Source organism: Lepisosteus platostomus, chromosome 14 (genome assembly GCF_059453375.1).
Source record: "Lepisosteus platostomus isolate fLepPlt1 chromosome 14, fLepPlt1.hap1, whole genome shotgun sequence".
NCBI classification, from domain to species: Eukaryota; Metazoa; Chordata; class Actinopteri; order Semionotiformes; family Lepisosteidae; genus Lepisosteus; species Lepisosteus platostomus.
The window spans coordinates 37,915,156-37,936,785 of record NC_142624.1 but is presented as its reverse complement, the minus strand read 5'-3'; the positions used below and the strand labels follow the sequence as shown (position 1 = coordinate 37,936,785).

The 21,630-nt window shown below is 43.5% G+C and overlaps 1 protein-coding gene across 2 annotated transcripts in view; it reads left to right on the top strand.

The window, feature by feature from the left end:
• The window catches only part of gli2a (GLI family zinc finger 2a), a 104,330-nt gene extending 86,304 nt beyond the window's left edge, over positions 1-18,026 (top strand). For both annotated transcript variants that reach the window (XM_088606181.1, XM_088606182.1), the window contains exons 8-14: positions 497-607; positions 2,426-2,566; positions 6,530-6,679; positions 8,179-8,343; positions 11,751-12,032; positions 13,790-14,123; positions 14,474-18,026. In XM_088606181.1, coding sequence (XP_088462307.1) covers positions 497-607; positions 2,426-2,566; positions 6,530-6,679; positions 8,179-8,343; positions 11,751-12,032; positions 13,790-14,123; positions 14,474-16,836 — 3,546 coding nt within the window. In that variant the 3' untranslated portion in view covers positions 16,837-18,026. The remainder of the gene's footprint in view (positions 1-496; positions 608-2,425; positions 2,567-6,529; positions 6,680-8,178; positions 8,344-11,750; positions 12,033-13,789; positions 14,124-14,473) is intronic.
• Positions 18,027-21,630: the final 3,604 nt, after the last annotated feature.

The window sequence follows — 21,630 nt, the reverse complement described above, 5'->3', positions numbered from 1 at the left end:
CCCATTCGTTCCCCTCTGACCCACATACCCTCTTCTCTGTCTGTCTACACACTCCACTGAAGAGTACTTGAAGCCACTTGCCTGTGATCAAAAACACATTTTGCTGGTTAACAGTCCGCACAGTAAGCATTATTGAAATGAAAAGCTGAAGATCTTGTGTTCCACGAATGGCCAGGGGTCAGGATGTTATACAAATACGAGGGAGCATCTCCCCTGTCTTAAAAATAGCTACTGGGTAATTAAATACACGGAGAGAGGGCACAGACTGAAAGAATTCTTTTAATACTCTTTCTGTGACATGCTCTTTGATGTATTGTGTATAATACTTATTGCATATTCGGGCTATTCCACATTTGGAGCCTAAACTGTTTAGTCTCTGTGGCAGAGCTCCTCTGAAATACAGGCACGATGAGTTCAGGACAGAGCAATCATGCACCATCAAAACAAAATATTGATGTTGGTCCCGTTCCAATTGGTTTCATCTGTTTCGTTCCAGAACGCAAGTGGTGACTCAGCTGTGAGCAGCACAGTGAATCCAATGATCACCAAGAGATCCAAGGTGAAGACGGAGGGGGACAGCCCACGGCCCACCTCTCCCCGCTCTCAGGTAGCAGTGAGGAGGGACTATTGAGTATGGATGAATGAGTCTTTCCGGCGGGGCTGATATGGTAGAGCCGTGGTCGAGCAACGCCTGGGCTGGGCTGTACTGGAGTCATTCAGATGCAGGGATACTGCCGCAACACCAGCTACCTTTTCATTCATTCTTTCAAAAATGATGTTCCTGCCGAGAACAAAAACTTTAAAAGGGAACTGTCAGCACTTGTCCTCTGCCAGCATAAAGACCCAGCAGACCTGGCTAACAGTGTTTAATATAGCCAGATTTAAACGTACTGTGTCCAAACTGCTGCATGGCCCGGGCAGCAATAGTCTAGCAGGAAACAGTTCATCAGTAAAGAGTCACCTAGGCTCGAGGGCATCAAAACACTCATTTTGTTACACAGCTTACCTAGGAGTTTGCAAAACTGCATTCAAAAAGAAATTTTAGTGAAAGCGCAATTTGTTTTTTGTGTATTTTAGTGCAACAGAAGCACTTTTTTGTATGCTTTTTTGGATGCAGTTATATTTTTAGGGACTTTATTTTTTTTTCTTCTCTTGTACAGACAAAAGGGTGTTTGAACATTTCTGCTAGAGGAGCAGCGCAAAAAAAAAGCTAGATACTTAATAGCTAGGTTCTCACGCATCCATGCAGTGTTATCTACCGAGAGTCATTTTTTTATGCATATTTCTTTCTGATCAATGGCACAATATTTGACCCTAGGGAAACGAGAAATCCCCTGACCCCCTTTTTTGTGAGCTCCTGAAAGAAAAACTCCTGGTGATAAGAGCTTTGCATTCATTCATTTTTTTTTTCAACCACTGTAAACTGTGTCGGAGCACTTAATTTTAATGAAATATTGGCTGGTGTTATTGTCATCTGAGGGTTTTTTTTTATTCTGTCTTTTGACAAATTCCCTGCTCCTCTCAGAATCAGAGGCAGGTTTCAGCATGATGCATGGGGACGGCTGCGAATGGAAACATCTAGGGACCGGAGAATTGATGAAGATAGCATATCAGGGAAAGATAAACATGCTGTAGTCAGCATGTTGGGGGCGAAGAGCTGCATCTCCAGAGCACGGAGCTTAGGTGCACGTCAACAGTTATGAAACCGCACAGCCTGAAAACAATTTTAGCTGCCTCAGGGGGAGGCCTCTATCAAGGCAAGTTTTTTTTAAAGAGCCTCCAACAGAACTGCCTTATCGTACCAAGACTTTATGCTGTTTCCATTGGAGCAGATGAATTCCTTTTCATCACAGGCATGAAACACAACTTTGGTCTTAAAGAAGTGAGATAAAACAGTTTCCATTTCCACATTAAGGAGTTTAACTCCTTTATACCTCAAAACTCTCAGTAGCTGTCTTGATGTTGGTTTCTGTCTGCCAAATCTAACAGAAGGAAAAAAAAGCCTTTAAAAGAATGTATGTACTGTATATACAGTATATTCAGGAATCTTCTGAAGCTTTAACAGTCATGCAGCCTCATCACACAGCAGTATGGAAAACATGAGGTTAGAATGTAGTCTTAAAACCCTAACTCCAAAAATCCCATTCTGTGCATATGAGATGGTGCAATATGCCGGTGAGTCATTTCTGCAGCTCTCTTGTGGTGGATTAGGAGAACTGACCACTGATAGTGGTCACTCCTGTGCCCACTTCACTAGCCCGAACATGATTCCCTCACCAGCCTTGCGATTACTGGATTCCTTTTACTGTAGATGACGACTGTTGTGTTTGTTGTCAGGGCATTGTGGTAAAAAAGGCAGTGATCGGGCTGAATGTTCTTGACCATTAAAAGCTTGTTTTTTGTGGCACTTCTGCATGTTAAACAGGACCATCTAGGTGGTGTTCTGGACCTGAAAGAAGATATGGATAAAGATGAGTGCAAGCAAGAGCCTGAAGTCATCTACGAGACCAACTGCCACTGGGAAGGTTGTTCGAAAGAGTACGATACTCAGGACCAGCTCGTGCATGTAAGTGTGATGCCACTGCTCCCTGTGACACTCCTGCCATCCGTGAAACAACAGTCACGTTAGAACTGAGGGTACAAACAGAGGTGGAACTAACTCTGCTCCTCCCTTCAATCCGATGAGAAACAGGAGAAATCCAGCTTTCAAAATGGAACAAAGTGTCTTAGATTTTTGTTAACCTCAAGGCCGCCGTTTTAGTTTTTATTATAGAGTATCCCAATCTGGAATCTCATAGGAATAATCTTGGTGCCCACATGGGGAGAATGAGGAAGTGTATACAGGCTCCTCCCACCCAGTGGAGCCTTCATCTTTTGACTCAGGGCAAGCTCTGTAGTGACAAACAGGGGGCTCAGTGCCAACTGGAGAAGAGAGCTGTCCCTCACTGACATCTCTGCAAGTGCAAATCACTGGGTATCATTGCTTCACGTGCTCAAGAGAGACCTGTCCAGCTCTAGGATGTCCCAGCCACACAGGGTCTTAGCCAGATACACTATACTATCCACTGCTACCTGGCAAATCTCAGTCACAGTCAGCCGGTGGTGTGGTCCAGGCTTGAACACGCGATGGCTGGATCACAGAGCCGTGAGACTGCACAAGGGAGCAAAACATTTCACCCCTGAGCCTAGCAGTGTGTACAATCTACACAATCTAGCCCTGGCTGCAGATGGGATCACACTGCGCCGATGAGCATTTCTTAGAATGAACGGTGGCTGCATTTATACTGATTAGGTAATTACACTGAATATTCTGTCATTAAATGCCTCTACTCTGGTTGTCATTAGTATACCAAGGAATCTTTTGCTCGGTCTCTTGTTTCATTCAGTCCCCTTGAAGCCCGTAACACAGTGTCAGCAAAGCCATGCGGATGTCTAAAACGTTGCAGTCAGTGGTCTCCGTGCTCTCTTTTCTCTCTTAAAAAAACACTGCCGACAATGCACAAACAAATGAGTCACTAAAGTTTGTTTTTAGTAATTGGAGATATGTTATTGATGATGATTTTTGTGTTTTGTGAGCCTGTTGACTTTAGTAGTGAGACTTAAACTCTGACACTAGCACAGCTGCATGGGAAAAAAATCTTACTGACCCTTGAACTCTGCAACTGTGACCACCCTGAACTTTAACCTCAAGGGCCCGGTGTAAATCTCTCATCATGCAGAGAGTGCTGAATCCCACAGCACCATTGCATTTTAGTTTCAAAAGCTGCCTGATTAACTAGAAAGCTTTTTGGCTGAGACTGACAGAACCCATGTAGCTGGAAGTTTAAGGCTAAACCTCTGAGCCTAAACAGGTCAATATTAAATTTCTTCCAGGAAGATTTAACTAGTGAGAACATTAATGTGTGGAGTCACTCGCACCAATCCTGTTTTATTTTTATTTGCAGCAAGTTATAACCAGTTTTTGTCATGAATGTTATAATCTTTTTTTGTTTTCAAAACATTTAAAAGGATTAAACTTAATGCCAGGCTGATGTGGTCTAAGCTAAGCATCAATACTGTGTTGAAACAAATGCCATGAGATTCCGAATGGTAATGAGAAAGTAAAGCCCATCAGGTTGAGTTATTACATTAATAGATATACTGGCGATGACAATAATAATGGTTACAGCCGGGGAGTTTGTTTTTCAAAAGCTCCTGAAAAAGTTATTATGCTGAGTGCACGTTATTCAGTGGACTATAAGAAAGATATTTGGTTCAAAAGATTTTTTACTCTTTGGGTTATGGAAAAAAACACTGACTTTTTGAAAGGTTTTGCATTATGAATGTGCTCTTTTCTTTGGCATGTGAAAATGTGAATAAGAATGTGGTTGAATGACCTCACAGGACAGCTCTGTTAATTGCAAAATCAAAGATCAAAATGGTTTTGTGGCAAATTTCATTAAAGGTATATGAAATACTTGGTCCTCAAAGCCCGTTTATGTGATTTAATCAGACCTGCCTGTTTTTAAGCTTAAATTATTCTTGCTGAGTGATACTGCTGTGATTTTCAGGCATTTTTAAACTAAGTTATAACTTTGAAAGCTGATCAGAGCAAATAACAATGCAGGTTATTTCACCAGGCAGCAGTTTCAGAGAAATACATTGATTAATTCCAATGTATTAATGTAATTAATGCGTTAATTCCAAACCAGGTCCCTCAGAAGATGAGGCTGTTATGCAAAAGGTTTACCAGCATGCGGTCCGAATTTGCTCAATTCTATTGTCAGTTGACACAAATGGCCTTCTACCACATAAAGTGTTTGAACTAGACCCATTTAAAAATGTTAAGAGTGAGTGCTTTTCACTGCACCTAGTAAATAATCCTGCAGGCAGGGGAACAGTAGCTGTTTGGAAGTAATTCATTAATTTGCCAGGCTCTTGCTCGCTCTGGTCCCTTTGATGTCTGGCACCTGAAAGACACAAGAGTTTCACGCAGGGCTTTAACTGACTCGCAGCATGTCCAGCGTCACTTAAACAGGTCTAGTCTATAGGGCACCTTTTCTCTGCATTCCAGCAGGTCAGTGGAGCAGAGAAAAATGACTGGGCCTGTGGTCTCTTCTGCGGCACTGTCACACCACGAGTCTCTGTCCCAGGAGCTCCACTGGCATTTTCTTCCCTCTGCTTTTCCTCTGTTTTTGTCCTTCTTTTTTCTACCAGCAATTCAGATGAGCTCTAACTTCGATACCCTTATTTTGTATTGTTGCTGCCCCTGAAGGATTTGTGGTCTTTGCGTTGAGACATTTGCCGTACTCTGTTTAAAAGGGGTACTGTCATGGCGCGACGCAGCAATAATCCGGTTATTGTGTTTCTGAAACTTTGTCATTATGGTGTTGCTGGAAATCCCAGGTTTTAATAACAGCGCATGATGTCCTAGCAAAACATTTGAGGTCTTTGATTAGCGGAACGCGGTTAACAGGTTATTAACAGGGTGCCACCTGGAGTGCTGTACAAATGTAGAGAAATGGATGTCGAAATGAGTGTGTGAGTGTGTTAAACTACAGAATCTCAGCTCATTATGCCTGAACTTCATTGGACCCTCTAACCTTTCATGGGATTTGGGGAAGACTGTAAGGGTGCCAATTAAAGGATCTAAGCCTCTGGTCTGGGTGTGAATAATCTTGCCACACTGGCCTTCACTCGGGGCTTGTTCTGCAAGCTGAAACAGGCAGTGCCTGGCAGTTGTCTCTAGTTTTGAAGCAAAAGTTTGACATATTGTGGAGTCTTTATTTTTTAATTTCCGATATTAGGTATAGTATTTTCTTAATAGCTTCTTTAAAAAAAAATTTTCCAAACCCAGTGTGACTCATAGGCAACTATCCTGCAACTATAAACAATCCTTGAGCTAAGGCAGCCTTCCCATTTTGTAAGAGATTCCAGGCCATATTGGTGGGGCATGATTGTGTAAGGTATCTGGCAGACAAAGCATTTGATCACCAACGAGTTTCCTCAGCTTGACGTTGTATCAATAAGGCCTTTCATTTAGGCACAGGCTCTTAAAATTTTAATACAGAGCAAAAAAAAAATATGGCAATCATAAAATCTTTTGTCAAATAAGTCAGGCTTTCACCTCCTGATCTACAAAAAAGAGTAAATTTAAAATCCTCCCATATCACGGAGACTGACAAATTGAAATCTACCAGGAGCTTTGATTGATGACATGGCCTTTCATATCCAAGATAATTCACTTCTTTGTCAAAACCTGAAATTAAAGGCTGTTTTCCCAAGCCCTTATTAGCCAGAATCTTTGACTGTTCACTGTTACCTTGGCTAAGGCTGTGTTTCTTCCAGCACAAACAGGATTATGAGGAAAAGCACAGACCAATCCAACTCAAGGAAACGTGATTTATAGCGATTTATAACGATTTATAACGTTCACCACAGCACGTTGTTCTATACCGAAATAGTGCGGGGTTGCGTTATAGCCTGTTGAGGACCTGTGCACTAACTATTTACTGATTTTATTCCCCCTTGGTGGTTTGGGATCTTGCAGCACATCAATAACGACCACATCCATGGGGAGAAGAAGGAGTTTGTGTGCCGGTGGGAGGAGTGCTCCCGGGAGCAGAAGCCCTTCAAGGCTCAGTACATGCTGGTGGTGCACATGAGGCGCCACACAGGGGAGAAGCCACACAAGTGCACTGTGAGTCACCAGCCCGTATTGCTCCCCTCACAGCGCAGCGCAGGCAGGGCGTGGCACTGAGCACAGCACCCACACAAACACCCCGCACTGAGCACAGCACGGAGCACAGCACCCACACAAACACCCCGCACTGAGCACGGCACTGAGCACAGCCCCTACACAAACACCCCCCACTGAGCACAGCACCCACACAAACACCCCACACTGAGCACAAAACCCACACAAACACCCCACACTGAGCACAGCACCCACACAAACACCCCGCACTGAGCACAGCACGGAGCACAGCACCCACACAAACACCCCACACTGAGCACAGCACCCACACAAACACCCCGCACTGAGCACAGCACGGAGCACAGCACCCACACAAACACCCCGCACTGAGCACAGCACCCACACAAACACCCCACACTGAGCACAGCACGGAGCGCAGCACCCACACTGAGCACAGCACCCACACAAACACCCCGCACTGAGCACAACACTGAGCACAGCACCCACACAAACACCCTGCACTGAGCACAGCACTGAGCACCCCGCACTGAGTACAGCACAGCACTGAGCACCACACACTGAACACCCATGCTGAGCACAGCACATCACACTTAAAAAATCATACACAAATTTCAGCACACTGACAGTGTGGTTTTCCAGTGTGATGGCCAGGGAGAAGGAGAAAACCCAGCCTTTGGGCAGGTTCATAGGTGGAAACAGTTGAGTATAGAGACATGGAGTTTAACAGCACTCCTACATACACTCTTTCTTTGCTTTCTGCAAAGCTGCTATAGTTGTGCTGGAGACATTCATGAAATGTTGCAGACAGTATGGTAATAGTGGCCAAGGGACAGGGAATCTCACACACTCTTTCACCTTGTTTCATATGTTACTGCTGACACAACCCATTTTACTCACTCTGTAAAATTCTCTGTGTTGGTGCTGTTTTCTGCTGAAAGTCCCATCTGCCATGCTAACTTACTTTTCAGTTAAAGCAGCTTCTGAAAGTGTTTCTCAAAGCTGACTGGCAGGGAGTGAGCAGGGGAAACTAATTAGTATTGGAGATCGACCAACAGTCCATTGGTACTTATTAAGACCAATAGCTGGACTGGCTCTCCCTTATGTACCCTTCCACTTCATTGCCTGCTCGCTCAGATTTGAAAAGTCTTTTTTGAAGATGTTTCTTTTGCTCTTATTTCAGCTCGGTGCAATGCTAATTTGCCTACCCTGTACACTGGCTGGTAATTATCTTCAAGGAGTCTGTTTAGAAGTTAGTTTTAAAGGAATACCAAATCATGGCTTATAATAAACTGAGGAAAAACAAAAACAGACTTGCGCACCACTCATGTTGTATGACGAGATAAGTAATAAATGAAATACCCGAAGAGGGCTGCTATTGGAAATGGACCGCTTGATCAAGCGATGCAGGCCTCATGTTTTTGGGGGTCCACGAGAGGCTTCCAGTTTTTGAGTCTTCCACTCACATCCCTGTTGATTTTCAGTTCGAGGGTTGCTCCAAAGCCTACTCCCGCCTGGAGAATTTAAAGACGCACCTACGGTCCCATACGGGAGAGAAGCCCTACGTCTGTGAGCACGAGGGCTGCAACAAGGCCTTCTCCAACGCTTCGGATCGCGCCAAGCACCAGAACAGGACCCACTCCAATGAGGTACCCCCCCACCCTTCCCCCTGTGTGTGCGGCGTCGGTCTCTGCATAGCTCAGAGAGGGACCAGGCCTTGAGCACTCATTCAGCACCCCACACTGAGCACAGAGCACACTGTACACCCCCCACTGAGCACAGCACCAGAACAGGACCCACTCCAATGAGGTACCCCCCCACTCTTCCCCCTGTGTGTGCGGCGTCGGTCTCTGCATAGCTCAGAGAGGGACCAGGCCTTGAGCACTCATTCAGCACCCCACACTGAGCACAGAGCACACTGTACACCCCCCACTGAGCACAGCACCAGAACAGGACCCACTCCAATGAGGTACCTCCCCACCCTTCCCCCTGTGTGTGCGGCGTCGGTCTCTGCACAGCTCAGAGAGGGACCAGGCCATAGGCGTCCTTGGTGTTCTGCTGCTCAGAATGAGCTGTCACAGCGCAGGACGTCAGATACACCGGTGCCTGTTCAGGGCAGGCCTTCTTTGGACACTCCTGCTCACCTAACGCTCAGTTATAAGGCTGTGCATGGTTTGGCACCTCAGTACCAGTCTGAGTTACTATCTTCCTACTCCCCAACTCACAGCCCCCTTTATTCTAATTCTGGTCTCCTGTCTGTCCTCCGAGCACACCTACACCACTCTAGGGGTGTCGGGGTCTTCTCCTGCTGCGCCCCAAAGCTCTGGAATTCAGTTCCTAAGAATATCAGAGTCCCCTTCCCTGAGCTCTTTCACACCCCAACTCCAAACCTTCATTAGAAGGGCTATTACTTACCTGGTTCTGTGTCTATATTGTATATAGTGTATTCTACTATACTGTATTCCAAACCCTTGTTGTAATTGTTTAATCCTGTTGTCTCCTTTCGTTGTGTAACTATTTTCTTACTGTAAAGCACTTTGAGATGCCACTTGTAAAGATGCTATATAAATGTATTATTATTATTATTATTATTATTATTATTATTATTATTATTATTATTATTATTATTGAGGGATGAGGAGCATTTCAATTTCCTGAAGAACCACCAAAGCTAATTAGTACACAAAACCTATTACTGTATATAATTTCCTCAGTACACTACCATTTACAAGCAGGTGATTCCCAAGAATCATTAACAGACTGTTCATTAACACTCATTGAAATGATGTATTCCATATTATTTCATTTAACAAAAAAGGGGATTCCAGATAATGTGAATGTGTCTTAATCTGATGAAAACACGTTCTTGTAGAAGCACTGTTCAGAGGGAGTATCTATGTTCTGCCACCTCATCCTCACAATTGTATTGCAGAGGTCACATTCTGGCTGTTTTTTTGTTTTTCATTTTTTGAAGAATTTGTTAGACGTTGTTGTAAAGGGGGCAGATGTTCATTCCAGTGGGCCACCAGTCCTTACCAAGTCCTGATGTTTTCAATATGGGACACCTGGGTCTGTGCTGGCAGAGCCGATGAAGGTTTCAGTGACTTAAGGTGCTCAGCTCACTCTCTGTGTGTGCAGGTTCTGTACTCACGAGACATCTTGTTTACTTAAATGCAAATGGAAGCCAATCGCGTCTCCAGAGAGCACACTCCCCGTCACTTCAGGCAACATTTGAGCAGCCCTGTGACATGAACTCCTTGCACTGTCCACATGCACAGTGCTACTGGTTGTAGTGCAGGATCACTTAGCCTGGAGACTACATTAGCCTTCAAAGAACAGCTTTCATTTATATACCAAAGGAACTGTTAAATTACATTGGTCAAAGTCTCCAGGTTGAAGGCTTTTTGTGTTTTGTTAGAGGGCAATCAGAGCTTTTAAAGACATCATCCTGCTAACGAGAAACAACTCTGAACTTTGATTGATCGGCTTGAATATTGCTTGTCTTTGCTTTGTAATTAGTAGTCACAGCAGGAGCACAGTGCAGGTCTGCGAGTGATCAATTGCTCCGCTGTCCCAATGTACATTAAAACCCTTACAAATTTCACTTCCAGCTTAGAATCGAATTGTCTACCTCCTTGGGATTCCTCTGGCTCAGTAATTGTTCTTGTGAGTGCTTCTCCTGTCCCATTAAGAAGCGTGTTTTATAACGAATGAAGCATAGATTTAAAAAGAGTCCTTGGTCCCCAAAAATGCATTAAGAGAGAATCAACTGCACCCCTGTGGTGTTTGGACCACCTGCAGCATGTGAATACATTATCAGACCTGGAAACATTTCAATTCCCCAAATATGCAGGTGGTCTGCGATGCCAAAGAAGTTATCATCAGTGTCTTTAGTAATTACCCCAGTGTAGCATGTGTTTTACTTGCACTTATCTGAAGCTGGTTGTCTTGTGACCTGATTTGCCTGCCCATTCACACTTGTTTTAGGCCCATATAATGATCCATAGGAGCTCCCTCTTCTGCAGTGTCTCTACAGGGATCTGAAATCCATTGTCTATGATCCATAGAACACTACCTCATAGGTGCCAACGTCTCATGTTTTAGGTCATCTGAAAATAGATTCACATTGGCCAAACATTTATGAATGTTTCACTTATAATAAGAATAGGTTATGAAGAACTTGTTCTTGGGCATTGAGTTCTTGTTATTGAAGATGTCTTCACTGTCCAGTGAAATGGAATTTCTGAGAATGCAGGGCATAAAAATGCACTTTGTGTTTTTTTTTTCAGAACTTGTCACTGCGCACATGTTTTGTGCAATCATTATTTTCTAGAGGCGGTGACAGTCAGATTACTCTTGATACATTTCCATCACAAGATCTCACCCTTCCAATCCATTCGTGATGAATAATATTGAGCCCCTAGCTTTTGTACAGTATCTTCATTTTTGCAACAAGTCAATCTCTTCTCATCATTAACAATTAACCACATAAGTATCCATATTTTTGCAGTCCTCAGTTTTGCTGCAGTGCTTGTGCTGACCTCCTCACCATCATTAAGCTCAGTGTAATTTTGCTTTCTGTTACTAGGAGAAGTCAAATTAAGTGCAGGTAATGGGTGTGTGATAATTTGATACGTTTGTAGGGCTGGATTTTCAAATGACAAATCTATTTCTGAAATTTACAATAGCCATCCTGCAGAGTTAATGATCAAACAACAGTTACCTGTGATTCACAGATAGATAAGTAACAAATCAAAGAATTAACTAACAAGTCAGACAAGCTGACTATGGAGTCCAGAACAAGACATAATAGTTACTTAGCACTGTAGAATTCTGCTATGATCTCCCAGACATGTACAAAATGGAAATACATTCACCACTGCTGTAACAACAATGTGATTAAAAATACTATGGCACCCGTAGAACTGGCACCAGTGCATCGTCTTGGTGATGCTTAAGAAAATATTGTTATATCTGAAACCGATGCCACGACATTACACAATATACCAGAATGCACACATCATTCACACACTGCATTGCTGCGTTGTTGCTGCAGAAACCCTACGTGTGCAAAATTCCCGGCTGTACAAAGCGCTACACGGACCCCAGCTCTCTCAGGAAGCACGTGAAGACTGTCCACGGGCCGGACGCTCACGTCACGAAGAAGCAGCGCAACGACGGTCACCCCAGGCCTCAGCCGCAGAAGGAGAACGGGGAGAATGAAGCCAGCACCAAGCAGGGCGGCAGAGGCTCGGAGGAAAAGGCAGAAGCCAACAGCACCACCAGAGGCGTGGAGGACTGCCTGCAAGTCAAGTCAATTAAAACGGAGAACTCGGTGGTAAGATTTGTTCATATCAGTAGACCTGTGGCTGAGGCGACGCATGGGCCGCAGTATGCAAATACCAGACAGCAAACAGTGTTTCACTGCCAGTGCTAGCTCATCGTTACAGGGAAAGAAAGGGAAAGCACTTCCATATGAACAGATTCATTATGACTGGTGATTCAAGGCAGAATCGAATAATAATCTTAACCCTGAGCAGTATGATTATAATCAAAGGCAGGCTGGCTATTTAACATAAGGTGCACATATGCCTCATATCCTAGCTACTTTTATTTGCCCTTTTTTATCTTGAAATGCAGTATGCTGTTGTTTCTAATAGCTTACAGATTTTGCTTGCTAACCTTTACTTAAAATTTGATTTGTTCTAATGAGCATACTTAAAGTATTGACTTTTCAAATTTCTGTACAATAAAAAAAAACATTTCTTACCATTTCCAAGTTTTGCCTGTTATACTAACACCCATTTGTTGTTCTGTACGTGTCGGTCTTAATTATCTTTTTCTTTTCTATTGTGTCTTCTAACACATTTCTCTGGTTGCTACTTCAATGTCTCTTTTTCTCTTTCAATGTACCTTCCTTAAGGACAGACATTACTAAGGTGAGCACAGCTCTAATCTGGCTTTTCACACTCTGTAAAATGTTTTTTTGGAGTAAAAAACTAAAAATTAAGGGGTTTCATACTGAAATTGTACCTCTGCTTTTGTAAACAAGAGTGTCTGACACTACTTTTTGAGTGATAGAAATGCTTATTCAGAACTTACATTATTACACAAGAGAAGCACTGTATTTTCTGAGATAAAGATAGATAGATAATACTTTATTAATCCCGTAGGGATTATTAAAAAATTATATAAAGCACTATAGTTCACTACCTTGTAAGCTTTATCAATTACACATATATAATTTGTCTCCCTGAGAGCTCGCCCTGTCAGCTCCATTGTGCTACCATAAAAAGATTAGGAGCAGCACAATGATACAGTAAAAGCCATTAGTGAATTAATATTCAAAAATAGATTATTCTTTCTGTTTAACAGCCATAGTCTTCAGTCAAGAAGTGATCAAGAACTTGATTCTCCTGTTTTTTATTCAGCTCAGGACAGAGTAAATTATTTTAATCAAAGCCTTGAAAAACGTGAGCTCAGGAGAACTGAAATTCACACGATTTCTCCGTTGCCTTTAGATCAGTGTCTCTCTGTCCTGTACTTCTGCACAGCATCTTAACATGGCTTTAAAAGATGTTTTTTCTTCTGCATTAGAAGTTCTGCTTCATAACCCTGAGCAGTCTGTATAAGGATGCATGCTCCTGACATGAAAACGTGTAGCTCACGGTCTGCTCAGCATGGCTTTGGAGCTGCTCTGTGAGGTTCCTGTGTAGGGAGACCTAACAACTGCAGACAAGTTAATTGCCCTGTGGAGGTGACAGTTCATAGCGTACCAAATAACACGTTACAGTGTTACAGAAAACTGACTCAGACAAACTGCTATTGTAGACACAGCCATGTACAGAACTTCCAGACCACTGACTGTTTCGGACAAGACCTTCCACAGGGGATGGGTTGGGAAGGGCTGGATTTTCCTTTCTTCAACCTTTTTTAGAAAGCAGAACATACTGAAACGAGCACGGATATAGAATCAAGCCGCAGTTAGGTTTTACGGACACGTTATTGTGGGTTTTCCTATTCTAGCCAAGAGACCTGTGTCATGTAATGGAAGGTAAGGCCCTAAAGTAAACCCGGATCTTGTCTCCACACCAGATGTATCAGTCCAGCCCTGGTGGTCAGTCATCATGCAGCAGTGAGCCATCCCCGCTTGGCAGTGCCACCAACAATGACAGTGGAGTAGAGATGAACATGAACAGTGGAGGCAGTCTGGGAGACCTGACTGCCCTGGACGAGCAGCCTGTGGTGGACTCCACCGTTTCCTCGGGAACCTCGACAGTCAGCCTGCAGCTTCGCAAGAACATGTCAGCAACCCACAGACTTGAACAGCTCAAGAAGGAGAAACTGAAGACGGTGAGGGATTCTTGTTCCTGGGCCAACCCAGCTCCTCAAGTGCGAAACACCAAGTTGCCACCCATACCAGCAACTGGTAAGTAAAGACATGGATACGGTACATGTTGCAGATCCTAAAAATGCATGACTTAGTAAATTCAGGAAGGTCATTTGACTTTAGAATAAGAAAGTACACATTCATGGGTGAATAAAAATCAACTAGTTGTTAAAACTTAAAACCAAAGCTACAGCTCCCCAGATGACTGGAACCCTAGCTAACAAAGCAAGAAAATAGCATTTAACAGTGAGACTGCCCCCTTCCCCCTGTTATGCAAGAATTGCTAATAATTTAAAAGAAATTGAAAGAAGCAGGGCCTGTTGTTTTGAACCTTATTCACATATCTGTAGAGCTTGCAATATTCTGAAATTGTATTTTCACCTGTCTAGGTTCTTTGCTGGAGAGTTCAAGTGTCAGTGGGCCCCCAGCTGTGTTCTCCAACCTGAGGATAAGCGAACTGTCTTCCAGCGACGTCACGATCCTCAACCAGCTGAACGAGCGCAGAGACAGCACGACGAGCACCGTCAGCTCGGCCTTCACCCTCAGCCGCAGGTCTTCGGGAATATCGCCCTGCTGTTCCAGCCGCCGATCCAGCGAGGCGTCCCAGTTTGGCGGCCGCCTCAACAACGTCAGCTCGGCAGACTCCTATGACCCTATCTCCACGGACCTGTCGCGGCGATCCAGCGAGGCGTCCCAGTGTGGGGGGCTGCCCAGCCTCCTCAACCTGACCCCGGCCCAGCACTACCGGCTGAAGGCCAAGTATGCCGCCGCCACCGGAGGACCTCCGCCGACCCCTCTGCCCAACATGGACCGCATGGGTCTTAAGACCAGGATGGCCTTGTTCAGGGACACGCAGGAGTCCTCAGCTCCCTCATTTCCTCTTCCCGCCGTGCCAAGAAGATGCAGTGACACCAGTTACGCTGCATCCAGTATGATGCCTCATGAAGTGCCGGGAAATGTTGTCCGTCGTGCCAGTGATCCCGTCCGCAGGCCAGCAGCCGATCCCCTGTCCCTCTCTAGAGTCCAGCGCTTCAACAGCATGAACAGCATGATCCCCATCCCACCAGCGACAGAGAGACGGAACTTCAGCCTGCAAAATTACACACGCTCAGACGGCAGTCTTCACAGGCAGTCTTACTCTTCTAGGCCACCCAGCATCTCTGAAAACATTGTTATGGAAACAATGGCTGGAGACATGGACAACAGGAACGTGGAGGATGACATAGTGCTGCCAGATGATGTTGTGCAGTACATCAAATCCCAGAATGATGGATCTTATCAGGACATCTGCGCACCAGGGTACAACAGCCAGGCACAAGGTTTCCAAGGAAATATGGCTTCACAGCAACAGCAGCAATTTTATGGTCAGCGAAGAATGGCTATGGTGGACGCCAACATGAACTCTACAGGGCCAGTGCTGCCATCATGCCAGCTGAGTCCAGGAAATCAACAGCAGTTCCCCAGTTCACCCAATGTGAACAAAAATAACATGCCCGTCCAGTGGAATGAGGTCAGCTCAGGTACTGGCAATAGCAACGTGACTCCAAGCCAAACAAAGCAGATGTTCGTTCGGGGAAATTTAGCCGTCGTGCAGCAGAAACAAAACTTCGGTCAGTTTCAGAACCTCAGTGCAAACCAGCAAATCATGCAAATGAATCAAAGCATTGCACATGCAGCACACCAGAGTTATATACAGAGGAACTCCAGCTTAAACTCCCAAAGGATGGCTTGTATGCAACAGAGACAACAGGTAATGAACCCTTGTCAAAATCTTAATGAGCAAGTGAGCCCCCAACAGGGGTACATCCAGAACAACTCACTCCTCGTTCCTCATGCCACAGATGGAAATACTGGCCAGCTGTCCTCCTGTAGTACTACGCCAGGCAGTACTCCAGGGATGTTAAATGGAAATAGCAGAGGAACGGCAGCTCAGACTCAGGAACTGAAGACTTACAGGTCTCGGCCCCAGCCTGGAGTAGGTCAGAACCACGTGACATTTGCCAGTGAGCATGAAAGTTACAGTTCAATGTCTTCCCAGATGAATCCCAACCAGCAGAATTACATCAGACAGCCACAGCCTGCGACAATGAGTCCATGTCAAAATTTCAATCGCGGGTTGGTGCAACCTCGGCCACCCTTAGTACCCAATGCCTTGAACAGACAGCTCTCAGGGCAGAGTACAATGCAGCAACAAGGATTTTTGACAAGCCCTCATTCTACCTACAGTACAAGCCCAGGCCACACTACATCAGAGGCAAGCCCAAAAAGATCCAGTAATATGACCCTTGCAGATAACCAACAGCATGCAAATGAAAACCGGGACAGCAATCTGATGTTCTATACAGGGCAGATCCACATGTATGAGCACAACGGGAGCTTTGAGGCCCAGGTTTCCTGTGCTGGGCAGCCCCCACCACCCCAGCAATGCGCCTCAGATACACTGGCCACAGCCATGGCCTCTCCAGGGAGCAATCAAGTGACCAGCACAGTGGACTCGCACGGCATGGAGCACACTCAGATAGATTTTGATGCCATGATGGACGATGGAGACCACTCCAGCTTGATCTCTGGGACCCTGAGCCCCAGTATCCTTCAGAACCTCTCCCAGAACTCCTCCCGACTCACCACACCTCGCAACTCCTTAACATTACCTTCTGTGCCCGCTGGCATTAGCAACATGGCGATTGGAGACATGAGCTCTATGCTGACGGCTCTTGCCGAGGAGAGCAAGTTCCTCAACATGATGTCTTAATCACATGGATGAGAAAAGGATGTCATAACAATAAGAATGGAAACAGTATCAATAAGAGACAAGAGAGGCTAGAAAGTCTCCTCCTGAGTGTGTGAAATGACTGCAACATTTCTCAGTGGTTGTATAACAGATGTAAGCAGGAGGACGTGACCTCATGCCTGACAGCTTCCCTGAGGAAAAATGTTTTAGTGTTTTTTTCTGAAAAAAAAAGCACTGATCTTTACTGCACCGTGTGGACCTCGAACCATTTATAACAGCTTCTCCAGAGGCTGAGAGTTGAAATTGAAATTTTATGTCTCCTTCCACATGTGTTTTGTTGCATATTACCTATTAGGAAACAAATTAAGATGCCAATCTTTTGTTACACAAAAGCCATACTTTACAATTATAGTAAAGTCTTGTGACCGGGGTGTAAATAAGCCACTGCAAAGTATTTACAACGTTGCTCTTTGTGAGGGATAAGTGTGATAAGTGCCTTGCTATAATGTATCTTGGACTATTAGTAAGAGCTTACACATTCTTAACATTAACTTGTAATATACTGCCAGAAAACAAAAGGATTTTTAGAAAGTTTTTTATTGTTATTACAGTACTTTCCTGCTTAAAGATATTCAATATACATAATCTAAATTATGTTAAGGATTCTGTCATGAATTGTTGCTGGTCGTTGCTTGTAAAAAGTACAGAGTAGCAGTTTTTCTACGAAGGGGAGCACCAACATGTCCCTAGAAAGAGACACCTGTAAAAGATACCAAGAGGAGGAACAGCATTTGTTATTTAGTTTGTTTTTACTACAGATGCACTATCAGAGCTCTAATAATCTGGTTTTGATGTTCATGTTGTAGAATTAAAGAAAGGAGAGGCATATCTCATGTCAGGCAGCAAAGTACATGAAATGTGACTGGAAGTATCCTTCACTGATTTTCAAATGAATACTCAAGCGAGTACTCAGTATGGATTCTGTGAAGATTAAAAACCAATTTAACTCTAGATTGTGAAGTCAAAGGCTTTAAAGAATTCTACCACAAAAATGGCACAATAGGATATTTTAAAGGACAACATTATAAACGCGTTGGTTTTGTTTGTGGGAATTAAAAACATTTTGTACACTACGAAACGTTTTACTGTTCCGGGTATGTATATAGCTTTTGTACATTTTCTAAAATACAGTAACACTTTTTTTACTTAAATCCTGTGTGGCAAGTTTTTTGAAATCACATGGTTCTTACCCTTGGGATGCATGAAAGCAAGCATCATTATTTTAGGTCTCCAGTAATCCCTAATGAATCCAAGGAGCAAAAAGGAAAATACATTGGATTACACGCACAAGAAGATTCATCTTAATCCAAGACTCACTCGTAAGGTATTATGGTTTTGTTATTATGTATTTTTGTGCTCGTCCTGGCAAAACAAAAGCAACAATGAAGAACTCAAAATATTATATCGTGGGAACAGTTTCAGCAACACCTTAATGATGTGTACCGTATATCTTCTCCACGCTCTGCCTCAGTCCTGTTCACTCCAGACCTCCTCTTTCATTCTACACAGGATCTCTGCCAAGAGAAATGAACAGAATATTTAACATTATGCTAAGTTCTGCAGCTCTTTCTGTGCTACTCAGTGCTGAATGAAAGGATACTGTCACATTTACCAAGCTTCAACCTCACCATCCCCACATATAAGCAGTTAGCCTTTCTCTAGGCACACACAGAGGTAACAAAACCAAGAACACCTCCACCGCCGTGAACAGTAATGCATGGAACTCCTCAGGCATCTGGAGCTTGAGTCTTCCAGAATCTCAGTCTGATGTGTAATGATGCTCCCAAACCTACGTCAATGTATTAGATGTTTCTTATAATCATTCTTAATGTGTTAATGTACTATAAAAGCCTCCTGAGCTGTTTCAAAGGTTGGTTTATGGATGTCTGAACTGAAACAGGAACAGGCTACTTGACTATTTTCCATCAATCTAAGTTAGAACCGTCAGTTTGCACTAAGTACAGTACCTAGCAATGCAATCAGCTGCACCAAGTATTAGTTCAGCACTTGTTGATATGCATCTACTGAAGCAGTCTTTATATTGGGGCAACTTATTCTGCAGATATCATAAACAGTATCTGACCTAAGGTTTACCTTTTCACATTTTTCTTTAATGATGCACAAACACCGGGATTTTCTACAACTGCAAACTTCTATCACTGGTTCTTTGTTAAGGGCAGTGTAGTGGGTAAGTCTCTGAATTCATACTATAACTGGTGGGATGTGGGTTTGAGTCCCTGCTGTGGACACAGGTACAGTACTTTACCCCAGTGGCTCCAGTCCGCCCAGCTGTTAGCGTGGCCCAGCATTGCAGGGAGTCATCCCTGTAAATGGCCAGTGTCCTATCAAGGGGGAAGACACTTATCTCATCTGCTTAACATTGTGGGAACCAGGATAGGTTCTGTCTTGATGAGCTGCAGTAACGCAAATATGGAAATTACCTTACCAGGATTAGAGCTAATTAGATTTCTTTAGGAAAAACAAAGTTTCTCCATAATGTTGGCAAAGGCTTTATCCCTGATTTTCTTCCCCAGAAAAAAAAAACAGATGAAATGAAGGATACTCTAAAAACCAAAATGCAAACACTAAGCAGTTTCTAAAGTTAGCTCGAATGTTGTCCAAAATTAACAATGGCAGATTGGCCCCAAGGAAATGGTTTCTGAAACCACATGAAACAGAGGGTGGCTTTGGGATTCAGCAATTTATTTAAGCAAAGGGAACAAATGATTTTATTTTGACAGTGAATTCAGCAGAGAATGTGTTTGATCCTAATATACTGATTGCTTCTGCCACTAGAATCCCTTATTCTTTCTGAGAAAAGAAGAGGTAGGAAAAAATAGCCCCAGGACAAGTTCTAAAAAGCACTGAACAACAGGGTAGAATGAGAACTGACTCGTTCAAAAACTTACGAGACTAATGCTAATGGAGCAAAATAAATTAAGATGGTAAAAATACCTATGGCGTGCACGGTGAATAAAGAATATACAAACATTTCTTCAGCCCATTAGCCCAGCATTTGAACTGCTCATTTTCAGCAAAACTTAACAGATGAAATGAGGTAGACAGTAAGACTTTGAAAACAATGTAACACGGTCACTATATATTGCAGGAAATAAAGGTTGCAACCATGATTTTAAAACTCTGTCCTAAATATTTACCATCTCAGACAACGTGGCACACAATGTGGTGTGGTTTTGAATGTGCCTGTATATATATTGCGTGTTCTGCACATTGTTTTACAAACCACAATTAATGGGTCCAGCATTTATTTACAAAAACACAGTAGCAGTAGGTGAGGTCTGTAATATAGCTGTGTTTGTGGTACCAGAGCGTTGGCTCAGAGCGGTAGCATCTAGACATTACTTGAATGTTCATCATCTGTCCATGTTCCAACTGCTTTATCCAATATAGTGTCATGGGGGAGCCTATTCCAGCAAGGAAGGGGCTCAAGGCAGGATACACCCTGGATGGGACGCCAGTCCATCTCAGGTTGCACTCACACCAGGGACCTTTTCCTCAGAAGCTGATTAACCTACAGTACCAGCAAGTCTTTGGACTCTGTGAGGAAACCGGAGCACCTGGAGGAACATTACTGGAGTTTGATTTTTGGAATTCTGAAGATCCAAACCTCTCTGGAAATATAGTACAGTATGTAACAGAGCATGTGACTTGTAGGGACCTACAGTATAGTATACTACATTACTACACTATACTACACTCAAAAACACATAGGAAGCGGCAGATCTCCTTGTCAGGGACACACACAGTACAATACCATAACTCGGACTGCTGTGGCAGGGAGAATGGAGTGGTACAGTGAAAATAAAGTTAGCCCACTACTTTTTGTCAACTCAGGGTTATTCTGATGTATTCTGATGTTTTTTGTCAACTCAGGGTTATTCTGATGTCCTTTAACAATACTACAAAACAAAACGAATGCATAAAGTGTACAATCGAAAGAATACTAAAGTACTGTATATCTTTTGGAAAAGAGGATTGACTTAGATGTAAGGACACCCAAAGTTATTTATTTAAGTGAACATAAAATATTGCTAAGCAATTCAGCCTCTGGTTCTGTTCATCTGGTTCCCAAATTACCAACATCAGCTTTTCACTTTCTTTTTGTTTTTAAAACAGTACTGTCCCTAAAAGTGCTCCAACACCCTCTGCAGGAAAATCTACCGTATCCTTCTGGAGACCCTTCATATTCCACCTAAGAAACATCACCTGATATCCGACCTTAGAGGTGAGCTGTGTAACAGGCTTCTCAAGGAAATAAATCAGCTTTGTAAAGTGTAAAGGATACACATACTGTATAGTAGCGCGGCTCCCGCTTCAAACATTGTATTTTGTCCATCAAATACTGTACAGTAGGTCTCTGACTGGGAGAGAAACTTCTTATCACATCATAGTTTTTATTGTCCCATTTTAGCCCGATAACAAATAAAAGTTGTTGAAAGTATCGGACTTCAGAGAGCCGGTTTCATTTTTTAAAGTTTTTCTTTTGCAACGTGTTGCCGTCTCCCTGAAGCTGTGAAGTGTAAAGGCCGCTTTGTTAGCGCCGATAGCTCGCTTCCGACGGCCCCTCGGCAGCTGTCGCTAGTAATCGCCACCGGACAGCTGGGACACAACCGCAGCTGACAGACTGTTTTCTGGGGCTAGACAGAGTGGAAGAAAAAACTTTTTTTTTTTAAAAATGGAAACGTGATTTCCGCGGCACACGGTTATTTAAAACAATATCACGATTATTTCAGC